Source organism: Spea bombifrons, chromosome 4 (assembly GCF_027358695.1).
Source record: "Spea bombifrons isolate aSpeBom1 chromosome 4, aSpeBom1.2.pri, whole genome shotgun sequence".
Lineage (NCBI taxonomy): Eukaryota > Metazoa > Chordata > Amphibia > Anura > Pelobatidae > Spea > Spea bombifrons.
In genome coordinates this window covers 27733962-27758156 of record NC_071090.1, presented here as the reverse complement: position 1 = coordinate 27758156, position 24195 = coordinate 27733962, and the positions used below count along the sequence as shown (strand labels likewise).

General features: G+C 41.7%; 1 protein-coding gene and 1 non-coding gene across 2 annotated transcripts; both read right to left on the bottom strand.

The window, feature by feature from the left end:
- Positions 1 to 602: 602 nt before the first annotated feature.
- On the bottom strand, positions 603 to 23441 carry HSPA4 (heat shock protein family A (Hsp70) member 4). The gene is made up of 19 exons (XM_053463326.1): positions 23226 to 23441; positions 15722 to 15779; positions 15332 to 15472; positions 15026 to 15148; positions 14830 to 14929; positions 14472 to 14605; positions 13552 to 13796; positions 12952 to 13028; positions 12001 to 12152; positions 11191 to 11297; positions 10517 to 10650; positions 10108 to 10289; positions 9882 to 9968; positions 9340 to 9492; positions 9108 to 9233; positions 8533 to 8640; positions 8297 to 8416; positions 2516 to 2677; positions 603 to 2023 (listed from the first exon to the last, which is right to left on the bottom strand). The coding sequence occupies exons 1-19, from the start codon at positions 23330 to 23332 to the stop codon at positions 1823 to 1825; spliced, it is 2517 nt and encodes an 838-aa protein (XP_053319301.1). The 5' UTR covers positions 23333 to 23441; the 3' UTR covers positions 603 to 1822.
- On the bottom strand, positions 8706 to 8889 carry LOC128492998 (U2 spliceosomal RNA). Its single transcript, XR_008354199.1, has one exon. It is a non-coding gene; the product is annotated as a U2 spliceosomal RNA (small nuclear RNA).
- Positions 23442 to 24195: the final 754 nt, after the last annotated feature.

Sequence of the window (24195 nt, the reverse complement as noted above, 5' to 3'; positions counted from 1 at the left end):
TATACTTGGTGTTATGTTCCTGTTCACATTTTTTGAACTTAAAAGTTGACAGACAACCTTTATTACTTTGTGTAATGTACTTTACAACGTTCCTGACATATTTCAGCTTCCTGTTTTTTATATTAAAGGCAGAGTGATTTAACACCTGTTTTAGATTTGTCATCCAAGTCACAAAATGAAAAGTATGCCGTTTTCAATAAACTTTGCATAAAATAGTTGATTTGCATTTAATTGTAATGGTTCAAAGAACGTCAGGCAAAATGGTCGGCCCTCGCACATGTTCACTTCATCAAATCTGGCACTCTTCGAAAGAAGTTTGGACATGCCTGATATAGGCCTTGTGCCCTACACCATACGCATCTCCAGATAACCTAAAGTCTCTAGAAGACCAGCAAAAACCACTCGGCAAAAAGGGCAGCAGGTGCCATTTTGTCACAAAAGACCTACCTTGAAGCCATATATGTCCACATTTGGCCCTTTTAGGAGCTCAGTCACAGGTCTCTGCCTACCCCCAACAACTCTGGTTTTAGCTGCCCTGAATGCTTAGAATTTAATACAATAGACATACGATTCCTTCTGAGACAAAAGAAACACAACACGGCTTGCAACCCAGCATGTTTATTTTCAGATGAAATCTGCTGAAGGTGTTCAATTCTGGAACAATTAAAAAAAAAAAAATACATATAATTGATTTCTATCTGGTGTGCACTTCTTAAACATAAAAATACGTATACATGTTGCACATGACATTTCAATTTGGTTGAAATAATCTATGTACAGCATCTCTAATACAATTTCTATGTGCTTAACAGAGAATCCAGTTTTCTCCTGGGACCAATATGGTTACCAGAAAGCTATACCACAAAACATTTACTTATTACTCGCCCCATGTTTAAAATAACATGAAGGATGATTGACAGGTAAGCTGCACTGCATGGGTCCAAGTGAATCCACAAGCACCCTTCAAGTGACTATCAACACTAAACCCCCAGCTCCAAAACAATACATTCATGACTCCCCCCCCCCCAGGAGTGCCTGTGGTTTTCCGATTCAACTAAACATGGTTCTCTGTCTTCCATATGTTAACCAATATTTAAGATCTTCTGTAACATTTTATAAACATAGGATTCTTCCATTCAGAAGTTGTCAAGCAGTGGATTGGAACACATATTATATGCCTTGTATAGATATAGAATGTAAGTCTTAATACTTAGGGAACAAGTGAGAGCAGATTTCAGCTCCTCAATATCAAGAACATAGGTTTTTTTTACTAACAGAAGACACGTGGACAATGCTGGGTTTTAATACTCCATTTCTTACTAACCTCACCAAGCAACCAGTCTGCCATGCAAGAGGCTGAGATCAACCAGATGTCATCAGGGCGTAAGTGCGGCATACAGAAAAGAGATGCAAACCAAGACTTCATCTTTAAAAAGTCTTAAAAACGCTTAGAACACAGGAGTGTTGCTTTTATTGGGGTCAGATGCTTTTCAGCGAATTTTTTTTTTTAGACCATGAATCCTACTACATTAAGCTACAGATCTGTTGTAACTTCAGACACAAGCCTGTCTGTTTATGGACAAGACCCAGCCATCTCTAATCATCTGTAGCAACAAAGACTTATCCTAAAGCAACAAAGAAAAATGACAAAAATGTACAAACGTCGAAGAGTGTAGAAAAAAATACGCTGGAAAGAAAAGGAGGTTGACTAGGAAACTACAAGAAAATTGCTGTCACTTTTCTCTGATCTGTATTCGGAGCCATATGGTGGTAACAACTTAAAGCTTTATTATACGGTTTTATAATAGAAAGATAATGGAAATTATTCAATGTCCATCTCGGGAAGCTTTTTCTCTGCGTCAGAAGCAGCTGTATCGGGGCACTGTTCGGCAGCTTGTGGGCCCTGGCTTGTTGAATTATTGTCTACTGGTCCATTCTGCTCGTTCGGCTGTTGCTCTTCTTTTGGAGGCTCCACCTTCGGTTTGGGCTTTGTGACTATGGGGTTGCAAACGCCCGTCAACTCCTTCAGAGGAAAAAAAAAAAAAAAAAAAATTGTAAATACGGGAAGGGTAAGAAACCCGTTTCAAACCAACTTTAACCCAGGCGTTTTAACAAGGGTTCGTTTAGCATGTATGGGGTAATTCTATAGTTAAGTAGATCTCAACAGCCCAGCCAGGTGGAACACACTAGCATCATTGGGTAGGGTTACCTTTTCTACACTTGCACAAAACAGTATGAATAATTTATTACAGCTGTGTTCATAGGGAGGTATGATCAAATGACCAAGGACATAAAAACTCTGTTCTCAAATGAAAGCCTTTGAGACAGACTTCTTCTCTGAAAGAATGCACACAGTGTATAGAAAACCAAAAGGACATAGAAAACACCTAGTGACACTTAAACTAGCAAAGTAACCACGGTATGAAAAACACAATTAAAAGTCACTCAATTTAAATAAAAAAAAAAATATATCTTAGAAACACGGGATGATCTACCCCCACTACTCAAAACTCACTTTTGTTTTTGCTCGAATCTCTACGGTTTTCACTATTGGATCCATGGCTAAATGCTGCTTCATCTGGAGATTCATCTTGTTATTCATCCATTCCATCACATCATTCACATTCTTTTCCACTTTCTCAATCTCTGCAGGATCCAGGTGGTCGTATGCTTCATCCTGTGGGGTGGAAAACCAAAAGGTTTTAGGAAAAAGCCAGTTACCAACATTGTAATGGGTCTAGACCAGCGAAGAGCTGAGATTTTTTTTTTTATCAATATGAACGTTAAGAGACCTCTAAGTTTGTAGCATAGCTCAAATGGTAAAATGGATGTGTATGTTTGTGGATTAAACTAACTCCTCAATCATACTTACATGTTGTAAGGAAGGTTTCTGAAATAAACTCTGTCATGATTAACTCATATAATGTAGTGGATGCATGGAAGGGTAACCCAGCAGAGGTGGTTAGTTTCTTTGTTTAAGCATTCAATGAGTTAATCTGATGTTGATTTAATGTGTTTCTTTGTGAATGCCCTCTGTATCTGTTCTGGCCAGAGGTGTCATCTTCCCAAAGGACCCCTGTGGTGATTCATGGCCTAACTGATAAGGATCCTTAGTTATAGGAATTCCATTCCTATCTTAAGTGGGGGGGGTTTCCATCACCTTTACCCCACCATAACTTATTGGCACATCAAAGATGGGACCCGATTCTTGGGGATGGTGTCATATAATCAGTCATGTGGTCAGAGGGGCGTTTGTTTGCAAAAGTCTGATTTAGGGACAATGCAGCGACCTCAAAGCAGAACTCCATGATATACTCTGATTGGAACAACATCGTAAGAAACCATCTGGACTTAAGGAGTTCCCACAGGCCTGCTTATTGGAGAAACTCGTGAGTGAGGGTCCTGTGTTTAAGTCCTATTGCTTTTAAGAACTGTTTGCTGTTTTACTTTTATTTTGTATGTCTTGTTTTTTGTAATTGTGGCACTGTGTAATCTTTGTATTTTTGTTATTAAAATATTCATAATCCAAGTCTGTCTTTGGGCTCTAGTATCGATATCCACAAACCCTAAGAGAGGATAACGCGTTACCGTATTATTATTGAGTTCTACAGAATATATATATATGTTGTTTAACCGGGGTGGGTTGATATATATATATATATATATATATATATATATATATATATATAGAGATAAATGTTCTACTTCGGATTTCTCACGAATCCGGTATCAAAATCGTGAGTGGTGGCAGACTACCTGGGGGGATGCAGGCAGGATTTGGGGGTTAATTTGGTATAGCTTATGCCTTGTTAAGGGGTCAAGTTAGTAAATCCAGAGGCCTGGTGCTATTAACCCCTTCATGCCCATGCCCCCCACACAGTCACGGCTTGGCAAGTAGTCCTGACCGTGACAAACTTGGTGGCAGCGGTGGGATATCTAGAGTTTTTTAGTGCTATTTGTATTGCCCGGTTTGGTGATTTTAGTACTAGAAGAAATTACATGGGTTTTGTGTAATTTCCCAAAGACATTACTCAGTGCCTAATTACAGACATACAGTGCAAAACAGTTCGTTCCTCTCCCTTTTATTTTTCTCTACCATACTGCATAATGGAGGCATATCGACAGCCAAAAGAATCTCTGGAGCTGGTTTGTCAAGAAAGGAATATACAAATTTTTGGCAAAAGCAAAGAGCAGCTGATTTTGGATCTCCTGGAACATGATAAACTCTGTGCAGAGCAGGCCATTGGAGCAGATGTGATTTTGGAAGAGCCTGTGGATCAAGGATGTTTTCCTGATAAAGTTAACGCCTTGAGTATAATGGACTCTGAGTTACAAATGGCCCTAAAAGATCTGGGGAGCGTGGATCCTCAGCTAAAGTTCAACCTGATTCTGCAGTACAAGGAGAGAGAGAGGGAGGCTGCGGAAAGAGAGAGAGAGAGGGAGGCTGCGGAAAGAGAGAGAGCTGCGGAGCGGGCTGAACGAGAAGCTGAGCGGAGGTATCAGCTGGAACTTCCACGGTTAAAGCAATATAGTCCGTCTCCCCAAAGCGTTGTTAACGGGGATGGATCTGCTAACCGACCTCGCCTGGAACACTTTCCAATGCTGGAAAACGACACTGACTTGGATGTGTTTTTGAGAGGATTTGAGAAAGTGTGCCGGCAGTACCAGCTGCCCAAGGAAGAGTGGGGAAAGTATTTAACCCCACGTCTGAAGGGGAAAGCCCTGGATGTGTTTGCTTCCTTACCAATGGAAGTTGACCAGGACTATGAGGCCATAAAATCTGCCTTGTTAAAAAGTTTTAACCTCACCCCTGAATTCTACAGGAAAAAGTTTCGAGAGATGCAGCAAGCTACATCGGACAGTTGTACCGAGTATGCGGGACAGCTTCGGACTGTTTTCCGGCAATGGACTGCAGGCCTACAAGTTACTACATATGAGGCCCTGGAGGATCTGATGATTTTAGAGCAGTTCCTGAGGACACGAAGTCCGGAGGCCAGAGAGTGGATTCTGGACAGAAAACCTAAGACCACGGCAGAGGCGGCAGATCTGGCTAACGATTATGCCAACAACCGTACTCCAACAACAAAGCGGGTACAAGCATCACAAGGACCATCTACCTGGAAAGGAGCAGCCTACCAGCCACCAACTCCTAAGCCAACCGGGAGATTATCACCAACACCTTTCCTAGCCAACAGAGCAGGGGCCACATCGGGCCAGGGGGATACCCGCCGGTGTTATCGGTGTAACCAGATTGGGCACTTGAGTGCCACCTGCCCTTCTAAGAGACCATCTCCACAGACAAATGGAAATGGAGGTACAGCTGGGGGAGCTGCACCTGTTTTATTTGTGGCTAGACCAAAGGAGGCACAAGGAGACAACTTGCAGTGTGTAGCAGTTGAGGAACACCCAGCTGTCTTGTTTGTTTCCAGGGTTCAGGGGAATGAAGATGAGAACCTACAAAGAGTGACTGTAGGTGACTGTGTGACTATGGGACTCAGGGATACGGGGGCTGCTTGCACTCTGGTGCGGCCCGAGATGGTAAAATTGGAGGATCATATCCCTGGGAAGACCATGTCCATCCATGGAATTGGCAGGGTGCGCCCTGCAGTGCCAGTGGCACGTGTGTACCTTGATTGGGGTGTGGGCAAGGGTTTGCGGGAGGTGGGTATATCCGAGGATATTCCTGTTAATGTTTTGCTGGGCAAGGATCTGGGTCGGCTTGTTTGCCAGTATGCACCAGTTGAGGAAACCTGCAAACCTAGAGGGCTGGTAGAGGGCCCTGTCCAACCTAAGGTACTGTCTGAAACTTTGGGAGTAGTGGGTAGCTGGGAGGGAGCCTGGAAGGTAGAGGTATGCCTGTCTGAACCAGCACCCAGGATCCTGTCTCCTGAAGAGATGGAGGGGGATGTGCACCAAGGGACCAGACGTAGAGAGCAAGCTCTAGGGGAAACTTGTGGTTTGACCTTTGGAGGGGCAGAGGTTCAGGAACAGGGAGTCTGTGGTGGCTCTTCTGGTTCAATGCCCCCTGATACGGAAAAGCATAGTGTGACTATGGGTGATCAGGTAGCCAAAGGATTCGGGCATGCTGGGGATACTTCTGTCAACGTGTCTCCAGAAGTTGTATGCCCTGAAGGTATTATCCCTGGAAAACTAAAGGGGATTGGGGATGTGTGCCCAACTGTGTCTACAGCACCCGAGTACTTAGATCTGGGTGCAGGAGAAAGTATGCATGATGTTGGTGTGTCTGAGGATATTCATATTACTGAATTGTCTCAAAGGGTAAACAAGGGATATATGGAATGTGATGTATCTGTGTGTCAACAGCCAAAACTCAGCTTTAATGCTCCAGAGGAAAGGCTTCCTTTAACTCTTAAAATGCTGGAGGTTAAGAAGACCCCTAAAGCTGTAAAGTCTGGAGATAAGGAGGAGGGGGAGGAAAATTCACACCCAGTTATCCCTTTTGTGTGTTTACTGAGTGGGCAATGTGAGGGGCAGAATATTTCCCCTGTAGCTGTAGTGGCATACCAGCAAGATGCTGGGGCAACAGCTACAGAGGATAATATAGAACGGGTTGATGAAAAGACAGCTACATTGACCAGTCAGCAAGAAACCCCTCGCCCTGTGAGTGTAGGTGAAGCCAAGAGCCTGGGAGCCACACCGGATGCCCAGGACAATGGACACCCGTTTGCTGTCTTGCTTGGGAATGGGCAGCGTTTAGCTATCCTAAGCAGGGCAGAGAAACAAATGGATGAGGCCTTAAAACATCGGAGTAACTTATCGCCAAAGGAAGAGGTTTATTCAAGGGTTGGCAGAGAGTGCTTAGCTATGGTGTGTGCTTTGCAGGAGTTACAGCCATGCTTGTATGGTTGTGACTTCACTGTTATAACCTATCACAACCCTTCTCTTCAGGCAGATAGAGTAGATGGGAAGCTTAGCAAGTTGCTGAGATGGAGTCCGGTGCTACAGCAGTATTGTTCTACTGGCTGGTGTGACAAGTCAGCTTCTATGGGAACGTTGACTGTTTGTCTTGTCAGGGGGAGACTAGAATTTAGGCAGACATAGTAGATCAGCGTGTGCTGACCTCCTCTGTCCACCATCTTAAAGGGGGAGGTGTCATGATTAACTCATATAATGTAGTGGATGCATGGAAGGGTAACCCAGCAGAGGTGGTTAGTTTCTTTGTTTAAGCATTCAATGAGTTAATCTGATGTTGATTTAATGTGTTTCTTTGTGAATGCCCTCTGTATCTGTTCTGGCCAGAGGTGTCATCTTCCCAAAGGACCCCTGTGGTGATTCATGGCCTAACTGATAAGGATCCTTAGTTATAGGAATTCCATTCCTATCTTAAGTGGGGGGGTTTCCATCACCTTTACCCCACCATAACTTATTGGCACATCAAAGATGGGACCCGATTCTTGGGGATGGTGTCATATAATCAGTCATGTGGTCAGAGGGGCGTTTGCTTGCAAAAGTCTGATTTAGGGACAATGCAGCGACCTCAAAGCAGAACTCCATGATATACTCTGATTGGAACAACATCGTAAGAAACCATCTGGACTTAAGGAGTTCCCACAGGCCTGCTTATTGGAGAAACCCGTGAGTGAGGGTCCTGTGTTTAAGTCCTATTGCTTTTAAGAACGGTTTGCTGTTTTACTTTTATTTTGTATGTCTTGTTTTTTGTAATTGTGGCACTGTGTAATCTTTGTATTTTTGTTATTAAAATATTCATAATCCAAGTCTGTCTTTGGGCTCTAGTATCGATATCCACAAACCCTAAGAGAGGATAACGCGTTACCGTATTGTTATTGAGTTCTACAGAATATATATATATATGTTGTTTGCCCGGGGTGGGTTGATATATATATAGAGATAAATGTTCTAATTCGGATTTCTCAGGAATCCGGTATCAAAATCGTGAGTGGTGGCAGACTACCTGGGGGGATGCAGGCAGGATTTGGGGGTTAATTTGGTATAGCTTATGCCTTGTTAAGGGGTCAAGTTAGTAAATCCAGAGGCCTGGTGCTATTAACCCCTTCATGCCCATGCCCTCCACACAGTCACGGCTTGGCAAGTAGTCCTGACCGTGACAAACTCACTTAGCGATCACACAATTTAAAAACAATGAAATTGTTGAAAATTTCAAGTTTCACCAGAAAGTCTCTCTGCATATTTAAACTATACCAATATGCATAAGCACTGATACTCTCTCACTGCAATGATTTGCACGCAAACAGGGTCATCACTGTGACCATGGCTTCAAGTTTCTGTGGACATGAGACAATTTATAAAGAGTTACCTTATTTTTGAAGGCGTTAATCACTTTCATATAAAGCTGAATTTGTTTTCCCAGCTCTTCAAATGATTTTGGTCTTTCTTCAGACTCCTGATAGCGTGTCTGAATTGGCTGCCCCAAATTCTAGAAGTAAATAAAAAATGAATATGAGTGTTGGCTATAGGCATATATCCTGTTTTTTTTTTATATAAGTACCCAAATTTATCACTAAATTAAAATCCACAAGTTATTTGAGTTACCTTCAGGTCATTCAATTTATCTATATAAACTTGCTTGGCCTGATCTTCTCCATCTTCATACAGCCAGTTCTCAGTGTCTTCCAGCTTGAGAATCAAGCTGTTACGGTCCTAAAAATCACATAACATGCAAGTTTGTTTCCTCAAATTACATGTAAAATGGGATCCGAAGCGATTGCAGATGTAACAAACCGGAAGGTACACCAGGTCAAGGCATGGAGTGGACAGAGCAAGCTCTTCATCCATCAACATGCCCAAAAATCCATTAACAACATGATCCCCAGATAGGGAACATATCAGATACTAAACTGATAAGAACAGATACTACATTTGATCTTAGCTAAAAGGCAGAGAAGAGATAAAGCCAATAATGAGCTTTAGGCTGGTGAAAGCTTAAGACTTAAGCCTATTGGCTGTTGATATAGCACCGATGCTAAACTTGCCCCTCAAATAATTCCTTTCCTAATGCAAGGACACATGTTCTCCAGAGATTATGCAGTGTCTCTAGCCTATAGCGTTTTTTTGACCATACCAAGTAAAAGAAAAAAACCAAAAACATTAAAATCAAACACACTTACATCTTCATTGACAAACTTCTCATAAATGGTGCACAGTTTGTCCCTCATCTCATACACATACTCTTCAACTGCATTTTTAGCATCGTTACGCTCTTTCTCTAGCTTGTCTTGCATTATCATCTTGCCCTGACGGAAAGAAAAACAAACAAAAAACAGAGAAACATGAAAGTCTGGACTGCAGTTCCAAATGTGAACACACACCTAATGTGTATACAGTCAACATGTTACAAACCTCATTTTCCACAAACAAGTTCAAGACGTCTCTTCCCAATTGCCATGGAGGGTAGTGCTCAATGGGCAGGTCAATTGTGTTGGTCTTTACTTTGGCTTTCTTGGCTTGGGGAGGTTGATCTGTCTTCTTGTCCTTGGTCCCAGGCTGTGTTGTCTATAAGGGGAAAGAACCAAAAACTATACTTCAGCTTGCAATGGTATTTATTAATGTTAAATACTATGCATGAACAAAACTGGAATTTAACTGCAACTGTTAAGCATGGACTAGAATATTCTTCATATTCTGGACAATGCTTTACACATGCAGTTAAATTATGCTATTTACATTATGGGTCACCTATCAAGAGTATTTTTAGTGCAAAGGTAGAAGTGGAGGGCAACACAGGAACATTCAGCAGGATGCACTACTTCTACCATTTTGCGCCAGAACATGACGTTTGCATAACCCTTTGCAAAACCAGTTTTCTAGGACTTTGGAGCTTAGAACTTCCTTTTCAAATTATACACAAGTAGTTCTTTAAATAAATATGGTAATAAACGCACCTCCATTTCATCAGGGTTAGTCTTGTTTTCTTGCTGCGTCTGCTGGTTTTCTTCTGATTTAGCCTCTTCTTGGTCAACTTGCATTTTCTGCAAACAGAGTTTTGGGTCATATAAGACAACCAAAATTTCATAAATGATTAACAACTAAGCTACAAAAAGATTAGGGAACTATGTTGTTTACCACAAATTGTATACAGTATTATAAATCTTAAGATATAAAGCCTACCTCATCATCTTTGCATGCTTGATCCGTTTCCATTGGTTCTTCCCCTTCCTCGATTTTGTGGACTTCAACAAGTGATGCACTAGAGACGCTAAATATCCCATGGACATTTACACGAACTTTAACCTTTACCTTGGAGCTGGATCCATCAGCTTGAGGGATCACCTTCTGAACATGAAACTGACCTAAACAAATGAACACAGTAATCCAGATTAACCATCACCTTGTGACACCATACTTGGTATTTAATACCCGACCCACAGGTCCCTCGACAACTTTTGGTCTGAGATCTAAGCCAACAAAATTGCTCAAAGGCCGTGACAAGTAACAGACTTCAACCGTAGGTTTGCAACAATATCAGGAGACCGCAAAGTTTTATGCAAATTAATGAGATTTGCAGTTCCAATTTTACCTAATGAAGGGTCTGGGTAGGGTAGTTCCTTGGGTGCACTGTAATAAGCATCCAGAGAAAAAGGCTCTTTCCTATAGAAAGTAAGCACTTTGGAGAAAGGAGCTGCATGGTTCTTCGGGAATACCTCACAATCACTAGAGAAAAAAAAAAAAAAGCATTTTACAAGAACATTATAATACGATCTTACACCTACATCTACAATATTGGAAGGAGGAAGGAGAAAAAAACAAAAACACAACATGGGTACCTTTTGCCAACACTTGACAGTTGAAAGGTATATTTTTGGAAATTTGAGGAGGCTGCATTACCAGAAGCACTATATTGACATGTTAAAGCCTAAACTCATGATATAATGCAATATTTCTATCAGTACACATCTCACAAGGGAGATAAAGAACTGTGTTACAGAAGGACCAGGCTCTTGCACAAACTTCTAGACATAAGGGACATTGTATCCTATGCTAGGAAAGTAGGTACACAGCAGGGGTTCCATTACTTCCCTTAAACTTCTACTATAGCATCCAATAAATAAAATTCACTTGGGTCAAACACATTAGTCCTAGCTTTTACATCAGAACAAACAACTAAGAATAACAATTAATGCAATTAATAGTGCATTTTAATTGCGCCTTTAAAAGAAAATAGAAAATATATCTTTTCCTCAATGTTCTTACCTCAATCCTTCTTCAGCTGGGGAATTCCATTTCAACGATATGGGGTATGGCACCAGATCAGTTATAGAAAACTCTCTCACTTTAAAGGCCGGAGACAGAATTGCACACTACAAAAGAGTTGATGAAATTACGTGTTTGATCATAGTAGCTCTCTTTTACCAAACATTAACCACTTCCTTAGTGAAGGAATCACTTAGTGTCTTAGCAATCAACATCAGCTCAAGGTTAGAGTGATGTAAATCCGCACTGACAAAAAGTCAGTTTTATCTCCTTTATTCCAATAACCCTCCTCTGTGTACAGTCCTGTAGGCTGCCATTGTTGTCCAGATAAAAATATTTTAAGTGACCTTTATGGCAATGATAATGAAGCCTTCCACAGAGTTTTTATTGGTCACAGTGGCAGGCTTGACTAATTGAATATTTAAAGAATAAACACTATGCTGGCTAATGCCTTGGTGTACAGAATGTGAAAAAGGGATTTCTATACTAGCATCACTTAAGCAGCTTTTGAGGTAAACAATACAATGCTCTAGGCTAAATCATTCAGGCGCCACCGGCAAATGAAAGTGTATGATGGAAAAAGGAACTCTATAACCAGCAACCATCCTGTGAGTAAAGTGTTTGAGTAGTGTATACAAGAAAATATCACATGACTACCTACAAAAAGATAAATATATAGGAATGGGCAAGAATGAACTCTTAAGGGCTATTCTTTATCACTGTACACAGTATAGCGTTTCATTCTCAGAAGATCTCATTTTTCATGGCGCTTCCTTTGAATCCACTTTGGGATGAAGTCTATATACCAACCTGTAATGCACAGCCTCTGGTTACAGCTTCATCAGCATTCAGAGTTGTGCTGACTTCTTTGTTAAAGAACTTCATTATTCGTTCTTTAACAGCAGGAATTCTAGTGGCACCACCAACTATTTCAACTGAGTAGATATCTTCTTTTTTCAGCTCTGAGGGGAAAAACAAAATAAGTGAATACTATCCCCAATGCAGAACACTACACAAGATTAAAAGCTCGAGAGCCAAATATACCAGGATTTTTTGTCAATCAGTGACTCAAGAGTCCCTCCAAGCAAGTCATCATCATCGCTTGTATTTTATTTAGGAGAAGCACGTTTTATATTGTATTGGCTCGATTATAGGCAGCACCCTTAAAGTTTTTAAAGAAAAAATACACGAGTGGAATGGTAAAACAGTATTTTATCTAATGAACAGGAATATAGGTATTAACTTTTTTGGTATCTATTATGCAGTTAGTTATATACAAATAGAAACTTGGAAAATCAATGGCCATTTTTAGCCCCCCCATTCATAATACACCTTATTTATAGATATGCCACTCTGCCCCCCGACTAACCAACGCATTCCCAGACTTCCTGGTCTAGCGGGGGCAGCTGGTGGACGTCTGCGGAATGCGGGTAGACAACCTCTGCCTGCCACTTCCACCGGGACTTCTGTGCAGGCGCACCGTCATAGAAGTCCCAGGGGAAGTGCCGGCAGCAGCAGAGGTTGACTGCATCGTGCTGATGTTCACCGGCTGCCAGAGAGGAGGATCCAGGTCCCTGTGCTGCTTGAAAAAAGGAGGGGGGCACACCTTCATGTCCCGGGCATCCCGGACTACACAGATTATAGGCCGCACACACACTAAATCGGGCCAATATGGTATCCCCCCCCCCCCCCGACTTAAAGGTTATACTCTCAAAAAGGCTGATTTATACATTTCTTCAATCTGGTCATTCATATACTTACTGGCTTGTTCCAAAACACTACGCAGAGGAGGTTCAACTCGAGATAAGAGACTGTCACACATTTCTTCAAAATGGCCCCTTTGTATAGAGGAAGAACATTTCTGTATTACACATCAATAGATTACCAAAAAGTCCTATCATCTACCTCCATAGCCATAAGTGGGTTTTTAAACTCAATATGTCAGCATAGGGAGGGGGGTCCATGTGTATTTAGGATTAAGTTTGAATTGTGGGTGTTGGAAAGGATTACACTCAAGTTGCACTTGCATGTGCAGTACAGAAGTTATCTACAGAGAATCACTAGCCTGTTGTCACGGCTAATCTCACACACTAGGGCTTTCAGAAAACTAACATTGTTTTATTATTGTTACATTTTAAAACAAGTTTCATCTAGGGATAATTTAATCAGGAAAGGTCAGGGCTAAAGTACTTAAATTGCAAGAATTTTCACAATGCAGCAGGTTGTTTTTCAAATAATTATGAAAAGAGCCTTCAATATTTACCCTCACTCTGTGTTTCATGCCTTTTTTCTGCTGAACTGATCAGGTCATATTTTATAAAACAATTCCTGCCCTAGTGGAGAAAGTGTTTATTGTCTTACCTGTTCATCGATCCAGAGACATCAATATCATTCATGAAACACTCTATATTCAGGGGCAGTTCAGAAGCATTTGCACTCATCAACTTCTTGAGTTTCTCACACTCCTGAGCAAGGCGCAGCAAAGGTCTAATTTTTGATTTGATATCCAGCTTGTATTTTTTACCAAACTCTTCAGTGAAATAGTTTACCAAGACCTCATCAAACATCCTGCCTCCCAATGTTGGATCAAACGCAGTGGCTAAAACCTGTAAAAATTGTAAGTATATCTGTAACCTGACATCTTAACACAGTTATGCTTTTCTCAACTGTATCAGAAGTGCAACTTTATATTCCCCCCTCATACCCACAACCCCCATCCTCAAAAAGACCATTAATTCTCCCCACATTAGAGACCTCTACATGACTATTGCTACAATCAAATTATCCACCCCCAAGAAATCCATTGCAAATAGATTGTAATTTCTTGCAGCATGCTTACACCTGTTTGGTAGGCCTCGTATTACACATTTGTATTATTTGAGCCTGTGACTAGCTTAGCACACCGACATTTTTTTCTTTCCCAAATAGATTGTAAGCAAGAACGGGATCCTTATCTCCTGTACCGGAATACTGCAGTGTGTGTTAACTTTAACGCAAATAGTCATTTTTACTTTGTTAATGCTAGAAACTGGTGGTGCTTTATACGAATAAAAAAAAAATAGGAGTTTTTTTCCTAAGTCAGCGTTAGAGGTTAAGGTCTGTATATTATACTTAAAACGCATTAAAATCCGTAGCCCACTCATACTGTGCAAAATGGGGCTGTGTTTCCACACTTGCAATATAAAAAGCATTCCTGCAAACAATTAAATGTGTCCTGTTGGTACTCTCAATGAAGATGTGATTAGAGCAGATTTTTTCTTTTTTTACAGTAAGGAACTCACTTTAAGTTTTCCCTTGTTAAATGCACACACAGACACTTGATATGCAGAATGCCCCATGTCCACAAAGACCACAATCCTTGGCTTCTCTTCTGGGGCAGGCAAATCTTGCTTATATATTCCATAAGCAAGGGCAACTAAACAGGGAAAAAAAAAAAAAAAAAAGAAGTCAATATGAGGAAAGATACAACTCTAATCTCATCATTTTCTAAACAGACTGAAGCTTAACTACTAAGTAAGCTTAAGTAAGCAGTCCACCCAAATTAGAAACCATCCATTTTTATTTGTGATGAACTTAAACTATTAGAAAGTTCCACCCCGGTGGGGGGAGACACATGTAGTCAGTGGACTGGTTGATTACCTGCAGTAGTTTCATTAATTAGCCTTAAACAGTTCAGCCCTGCTATCTGTGTGGCATCCATAACAGATCTCCTTTCGGCATCAGTGAAGAAACATGGAACCTGGAAAATTACACATTTATTAAAGCATGTGGAAACGAGATGAGAAGAATTTTAGGAAAAAAGATCCATTCACTGTGATAAGGAATATAAACTCACAGCTACAACACAATCCACAACAGGTTTCTTCAGCGCGCTCTCTGCAGTTTCCTTCAGCTTGGTCAGGAGCATTCCTGTCACCTGCTCTGTGGTAAAGCTTCTCTCCTCCTCCAGATACATCACCTGGAAAAAGCAAGCATTTTGTCATTTTATGCCTCTAGCCCCTAACACACAACATTCTGGAATGGGCAGTGAAAGACATATGGCAGTAAATATGATTACTATAATGGAGTGTATTTAATATAGGCATGGAGGTCAGGTGAAAAGTGAAGTATGCGGCGGCACACAATTCTTCATATTATTGACCTTGAAACCAGCTGCTCCTGTAGGCAATTCAACAACTTCACAAGCAATGCCATGTTTTTCAGCCTGGACAAATGGATCTGTGTATGCTCTGCCGTGAAACCTTTTGAAGCCCTGTAATGTGTTCTTTGCATTCGATATCACCTAGAGGAAATAGAGGAAGCATCAAGTCAGCATTTTTCCTACCATGGGAAAATGGGTTTTAAGAAAGAACCCATTGACCTTGCGAGCAGGAAGGATGCTTGTTTTACTTAAAAGCAAAGAGGAAATTAAAGAGCAACACTGTTATAGACACAGCCTAAGACTATAAACAGTTTACAAACAAACAGATGAAAATGCTGTGACCTTCTGAGGTCCCAAAAGCTTGTATCTTGACTATCGAAGTTAACTTACTTGGCCTTTTGCTGCTGCTCCAACTGTTCTGTTCTTGGGACCAAATGAAACACATGCTCTGCAACAGAAGGAAACTTCATTAGAAAAGTATACTGGGCTGTATTATGCAAATGTGTATGTGTATACTAACATCAGAGTCAGTGTGTGCATTCTGTCAGAGTGTGTGTGTGTGTGTAAATGTATAGTGCCAGTCAGCATGTATAGTGTATTGCCCCAATAAACATCCTTTAACTGCAGACCAAGGGGTAATAAATGAAAATAAAAACAACCAAATTTGTAGACCCCTGTTAGACATTCATTGGATGTGGCAAAGCTGAGTAATATAGAAAACCTGTTATTTTACATATAGTTTGAAGCTAAGGAACATGGTCACCAAGTATACTATGTAACCATCTGTAATAATCATATGCTGCGAAACAAACATTTCAGAAAAGCTCCTCTTCTACTACACATGTACGGCAGGGGCTAAATCGGCAGCCATGTCAGTAGCTAGCATCTGTTCCACAAACATCTGCTTTATTTTCATCAGCAGGTGCTAGCAAAGGCATACTTCACTTCCGTAAAGGCATGGAACAGGCTTTCTGCCTAGGGCTGTGAAACATACAAAGCTGCACTTTTAAACTAAGGTGCCAAGTATGTGGCAGTCAGCAGAAGCACTTGGCAAGTTTCCATGGCAACAGTAATTTTGTAGCAAAGTACTAATAATGCTGCTATTTGTAAACATCAAAAAGGCTACTTTTCGGGATATACAGTACTGTGCAACAGTCTTTGTAGGATGTGAAAATGCTGTAAAGTAAGAATTCTTGTTTTTAACACCCTTTGCCTTTAAAACAGAGTACAAAACGAGTGTTTGCAGGCAACAGTGAAGCATGGTGCAAGCGCAGCTGGGATTTGGTCTGAATTAATGGTCTCATTAACACCACGAAGTACAGGCAGATATTTATCCATCACGAAGGCCCTAAGTTTATTCTGCAGCAAGACTGCGACCTCAAACATCATTAAGAACCATCTTTTGCGTAGAGAAAAACATGGAGTCCTGGAAGTGATGGTATGACACCCCCCCCACGGAGCCCTGATCTCCACATCATCCTCTGGGATTACATGGAGAGAGAAGCAACGGAGGCTGCAGAAATCCACAGAAGAACTGTGGTTATTCCTCCAAGGTGTTTGGGACAACCTACCTGCTGAGTGCCTAAAAATCTGTTTGCCAGTGTAGCCAGAATAATCGATGCGGGTTTGAAGGTTAACAAACATTGATTTGATTTAGATTTTTCTTCTACACTTTTCACTTTGCATTTTGTCAAGTGATAAAAAAAATAAACTATTGACATGGCTATTTTGGAAAGCTTTCTTACTGCACAATACTATCCATTGCTCAAAATCAGGAACTTAAAACTTAATTATATCCAAAACAAATATGGGAATGCCACAGCCTAATCTCATGACCAAACCTGTTCAAGGTGTTACTCATGCATGTTCTGCACAAAAGAGGACACGCCACACCCAGAATATCATTCTTAATAATTCACAAAACATTTACAGATTAAAAGAAAATCAATTGCAAGATTTTTTAAATAAAATAACCAAGTCAAGTTTAATGTGCATCACTTTTTAATATTGTAAACATGGCCACTAAGCTCCAGGCTTTAGACTGGGCAGGTGAAGAGCATTGAAAGATCTCAAGCAGCCTATGGAAATATCCATAGTTGACAGCTGACACTGACCCTTCCACTCTTGTGGTCAACGATTTTAGGAGAAGCATACCGTTTTGGTATTGGCTGCCACAGAAATAATGAGAACATTTCCCAAACTTTCTAAAAGAAGCACAAACAGCTAGTGTAAGAAGATGGCATGAAGATTCAGATTTGTACCAATACGCATATGCCGTTTCCAAATTCCTAACATGGATAAGCCAGGCATGATCTTGCGTGAATTGTGGGAGTTAAAGCTTGGCTTATTGACTAATAGCATGGGATTATTTTGCACAGAAAAGAGGATGGACACCGAACCACTAGATCACAAGTGGGCAATAATGCAACGGGTCTGGTGAAACTCAACTTTCCAAAAGAGCTCAATATGGTGAGAATCAAGAGAGCATCTAAAGTAACTTAAATATACTATGCAGTATATGTTCCATTGTGCCATGACCAGGCATCCAGACCACATATTTTTCATGCAACACCCCTCGTGACATGGGAGATCTCCATTATGCATTACTACATAGGATTGCTGGGTGGTTTACCAACAGTATTTCCCCCTCCCTTCTCACTTCTTTATTGGCTTTCTAAACAGTGGCCATGGTGAATTGTCATGGCGAATGGCTGGCTATGCTGACATTGCTGTACCGTTACATCACAGCCACATCTTCAGAAGGTACAAAGTGCAAAACCAGATTGTAACAATGTGTTCTACTTTTTACTCAATGGAAAACATACATTGAGTAAACTAGGTACAAACGCTCCTTCCAACATATCACTGTAGAGCTATAGCAGATTTCGCCACCTCTGAGCGGCAGCAACAAAATCTACAGGAAAGCACACGCCATACAAGGCCCAGCTCCACTAAAAAATAATTCGTTACATGGCCTGATGAAGCAGCCAATTAGTGACAGGAAAGGGCTACCGCTGAACTTAATTGGAGTACTTTCCGCACATGTACATGGGGGTTTGAACTGTCCCTTGCTGGCATTTGCCAAGCTAGCCCCCGGAGCGTGCAGTCACCACCGGCAATCTCCAGTTTTAGGAGTCTAACACATCCTCCAGCGTGTATGCTCAAAAAGGGCTCCTATTGATTTCAATGGAAGCGCTTCCCGACCAGCAACAGGCTGCTTCAAGTGGCCAAAACTAGCACAAGATGCAGACAGCAATTTAACCAGATTTTGGTTTTTTTACGGAATACTTCAATATGCATTCAAGAGTGTTTGTATTTTCAGACGCTACACACAAGGTATCAGTTACAGTTTACACGCCCATTAGCACCAGCCCCACTAATGGTTTTTCTTCTAGTCCCGGCAGCAGACTTCATACATCCCAGCACAGAGGACAGTCTCCAAATCAGCCACAGAACAGAGCAATTAATGCCAATATAATCCTGTAACTTGGGTTTAACGTTGACAGGGTCTGGATGGACCAGCCAGGAATGTGAATTTGTGCGTAAAAAAAAAACAAAACAAAAAAAAAAAACACACATTTGGTGTGATGAGCAGAAATCCTCACTCTTCATTTGAAGTGGGGATTCAACTTGCCATGGCTTTAAATGGTAATCGATCACTAAAAACAGAAGGCTGGCTGTGCTATGCTCCTCACTTGTTTCACATGTTAAAAGCGCTAGGCAAAATTGCAGGTTTTCAGGATGCTAGCGTGGCTCAAACTTGCTCAGGTTTCTTTTGCTAAGCGTATAACAAGCAAATCTGTTTTGTGCAGAAGTGTTGATGCAATTCATAATTGTTGATGCTACCTTGTACTGCTTTGGGCAGGAAGCCTGGGCAGTTTATAATCATTGTCTCTACAGCAGCACCATTCTCCTTTCCTTGCGTTACCCTGGTGAAAAAAATACAAAAACGAAGAAAAAAAAAACACGCTGGCAGCCCCCACCAGCACTCACTCCATTTACACATCATGGCACAGTTCAGAGGTAGACGAGATAGGTACCATAAAAAGTGTTCCCCATATGCCACAGGTACAGTGAAAGAACTGGCCCTGTGCCCCCTAAACAGCTCACTAACGCAACACTCTCCACATACATGTTAACATTCTACACACACGTACACACCTGCCAACACCAAAATGTAACAAACATCATACAGGCTAGCACCACACTCTTATACACACACACACACACAAACATCTGGCACTATACATATACACACAAACACACTGACTAACACTATACATATACACACACTGACTGACACTATTGCATACACATACACACACACACACACTACTCCCCCTCATAGGGCATACGGTGCTGGATTCATTATGGCAATCCTGCAAACCCCCCGGGCGCCAGGAACCGGTTTCTAGTCGCCATGGCGACCTGGCACCCAGGGTTTGTTGAGCCCTGTATTAAGACAAATAAAGATGAATACCGTATTTGCTCGATTATAAGACGACCCCCCAAAATCTGAATATTAATTTATGAAAAAAAGAAAAAGCCTGAATATAAGACGACCCTATAGGAAAAGAGTTTTACCAGTAAATGTGAATTCATGTAAACTATGTGAACAATTGTTTGTTAATAAAAGCTATGATTGAGAAAAATATGTTTTTATTTCCTTTTTTTCAACCTGCGCCCGCCCCAGTTATGCACATCTGCCCCCACGCTTGCCACTCTGCCCCAGAAATGCCTTATACCCTCTAAATGCCACTGTGCCCCATGATACGCCTTTTAACCCTCTATATGCCACTATGCCCCATGATATGCCTTTTGACCCCCTATGTGCCACTCTGCCTCCAGAATTGCCTTATACCCCTATATGTCACTCTGGCATTTAGGGGGTTAAAAAGCATATTATGGGGCAGAGTGGCATATAGGGAGGTATAAGGCATTTCTGGAGGCAGAGTGGCATTAAGGAGGTTAAAAGGCATTTCACAGAGCACTCTCCCCCCCCCCCCCATTTAACACTCCCTCCCTCTCCCTCCTCCAAACTTACCGGTGCTTCTGAGTCCCCGGTGCTTAGTCCGGGCAGCATGTAGAGCTCTACGTGCTTGAGCGGAAGTTGTCTACGTGAATCGCTTAGAGCTCTACGCGCTGCCCGGACTAAGCACCGGGGACTCAGAAGCACCGGTAAGTTGGCGGGGGGCATAACACAGGAGGATCTAGGTCCCCTGCATCTGAGTCCCCGGTGCTTAGTCCGGGCAGCGTGTAGAGCGCTACACGAATCGCGTAGAGCTCTACACGCTGGCCGGACTAAGCACCGGGGACTCAGAAGCACCGGTAAGTTGGGGGGGGGCATAACACAGGAGGAAGTTCCAGGTCCCCTGCATCGCTGTGGGGGATCTGGATCTTAGTCTCATAGTCAGAACTATTTGAGGTCTGATTATAAGACGACCCGATTATAAGACGAGGGGTATTTTTCAGAGCATTTGCTCTGGAAAAAACCTCGTCTTATAATCGGGCAAATACGGCATTTATAATAATTGAGAATGTTTGCACATGCACCACTGACCTGCAGAGAACCAGATATTTCTCGCATTTAGAGGGGGAGAAATTATAATGTATTTAAGTACAGTATACAGGAAAGAGTTTTAGGACTGACAAAAACCTGGTTTAATCTCATTTTGTTCCAATAAGCTTTTCCTGCACACCTGGAGGCTACATATTTGTCAATCGCACAATTTCTTGCTCAGACAAGACCACGTTAGATTATTTTTTTTCTGTGATTGGGTGTCCGTTTCCTTATTCTAATTTTATTAGCTTACACCAATTGCTCTTATCACTATCATTGTTTGGCTATTTTATATATTTATAAGGTGACTAATAGTAATTGTTTCGAAGTGTTGATATAACCCAGAAGACCAGAGTATTGCAACAAGCTCTTTTGTTTTCCAAAGAATCATGTAAATATCTTAATTACCTTATTTTCTTATATATTTAACACATACAATGAGGAGTTTATGCAAATAGAAAAGAAAAAAAAAAACAATCGTGTAGGATGCCATACAGAATGGTATGCGTGTGTGAGGGTGTGTAACACAGACATTGGTACACAAGCTCATCTAAAAATCATTTACTTCCATGGTATATAAAAAAAAAATGAAAAAAAAAAAAATAGGAAAATACACCAATGTCTCAGTTGAATATAAAGAAAAGTCCAGAACACTTACAGGAATAATTGAGTGCTTCAGTTCAATCTTTGAATGTGGTGCAGGGCACTTCCATGAAGTGCAGTGAAATTTGAAATCTGCAGAGCCTTGGTTAGCACAATGCCAGGAAGTAGGCACCGGCTGAAATTACTAAATCGTGTCCCTCAGTGAAACCTTGCTTAAACCGTTGACCATTTATAATCTTTTTTTTTTGTTGGTGCAAAGACAAATAGGGGTCTATCCAGTGAAGGGTGCGTTGGCAGGAGAGTTTGATCACTCAATTAACCATCTATGAGGGACCAAAATCTTTCAAAATCTCCTGCCAACTCACCATTTACTGAACAGAGCCGGTTTGTCTTCGTATCCTCAACAATCTCGTATCTTACGGTGCTCGTGTGAGCTCAAGTGTTTTTAGTAGGTCTTGTACAAAGGTAGTTCTTGAGGTTCAAACGAACACATTCTTCAACGCTTCACTTCACTATCACTACCATTTGCCATTTAACAACATTCTCATCCCACACAGGTGTTGACAGATCAGACTAAAGTGTGTTTTGCTGGTCATTGCGGTTGGAAACATTGTGGACACGAGGAGGAAACTACCAGAAAGGTTTCTCCAACAACTGCCATGTAGCTGCCCTTCTCTGTGTCTCAACCAGGAGTGGATGTTTAACGAGTCACCTCACTACGGGTTCTCACGTTTGTTGAAATAGAACAGCACAACTGTCACCAAACCTCTACGCCGGGAAACAGGGGTGTTATAATTGGGAAGTAAATCTTAGTACACTAAAATGTCACTAACGGTGGGAAAGCCTTTAGTCCTGGGGTGATCACAAGCTCAGGTAAAACTAAATCATTCGAGCATCACCAAATGGATTCTAAAGTACACATCACTAGTGGTGTAATGTGGGGCTATCCTATCTCATAATAGTCCCACACTAATAAATTCCCTAGAGTGAAAAATGAAAACAGGAGGCAAAAAGAGACGTCGCTCTTTTTTCTTTAAGACACATCTTTGCTTTGTCCAGATCTATTCAGCAAATGGATACCTGACAGGAGAGCTTGACCCCCCCCCCCAAGAGTCTCCTCGCGTACTGAAATATGCATTATACAGGGTCAGCTCAGCTACTGTCAGCCCCTTATAATGAATAGTGACGCTATGGCAAAAGGTGCCAACTAAACTGTCACCCACCCCCCTCAATTTTCCTAGCGTACCGCTTATTTTAACATTGTGTCACAACAAAGCAACATTATATCCAAAAATAAGCTTCTATAGTATAAAGCATTTCTCTTTAAAATAGAATTATTAATGAGAAAAAGAGGCCGCTGCCAAGAAACTTCATAAACCGTTGTACAGCGCTATGGAATACGATATATAAACAAATATCTAACCCTTACAGAGTATGATTCTCATTGGAACGCCTGTTGGTGAAATATATATATATATATATATATATATATATATATATTATACTCACATCTAGATACATAAGCAATAATGAATGGATAAGTATGCCCACGTAAATATGCCCCATTATTAATTAACACTTAGAGCCATATCTAAGGCAATGAAGGTACACAGGGTGGACGCATCGTCGTAAGTATCGATAATCACGGTGGGAACTCGGGCCCTCGGGTGGGGAATAAGCATGTGCAAAGCGAAGGGCGACAGTAAGCATGGCGGCGCCGGGTATACTCACGGGGTGCTGCGGTCGCTATACTCATTAGCAACTGTTTCAATGCCTCCAGCACGGGCCACGGCAACGTAGCAGCTCTGAAAGCCCAAGTCAAAGCCCACCACAGACATGACTGCAGCAGAGTGAGCAGCGCGAAGGGACACGAGCGGCGAACAGTCAACAGGCCAGCAGCCACACACGGGGATGAATGGAGCCGTGCAAAGTCTCGAAAGATCTCGCTGTCAGAGGAGGAGTAAAAGGGAAAAAACTGTTCCGGTCCGTATCGCGAGATTACACTACGTCACTCTCTCGGACGGCGATAGCCAATCCAGGAAGTGCTGCGCTTCTAGACAACCAATAGCCCTCTCAGAAAGCCCGGCTACCTCACGAGCGGGCGTGGGAGGCGCCTAGTGACTAAGCTTCCTCCTCACGCTTCTTTTTCCCTTTCAAGGGGAGGGGGTGGGCCTTCCGCCATAGTTTAGTGCGTCATACGTACATTGATGCAGTTGCCACGGATACCGCAACGAAGGGTGGGCTGCGGCTCATAGAGTCGTCTGGGCTCTGACGTCACGTCCCCGGGATCAGGTAGACATTCCAGGGAAGATAAAACAAAATGAAATCGTGATGACCGAAATTCCCCCCAAAATACTTTACATCACATAAGGAACATGAATACATCCTATACAAACATTACTCATTGGAAAATGATCTGAAGAGATAAAAATAACTCATGAGCAACATCTGCCAGAGAGAATCCCTCCAAGGTTATAAGTAGTGCATTGGGTCATCAAAAAACAATGTACAAGTCATACATAATGCTATTCTGAGAGGTTCACGTATGGCGGAGGACTGGCATATCTCCAATTGCATGAATTAGATTGTAAGCTTGCAAGAGCAGGGCCCTCTTCTCCTTTGCACCAGTTTGTTATTGTATGTGTTTCTAAACTGTTCTTCTGACTGTAACAGTGCTGAGGAATCTGTCTTTATAAATAAA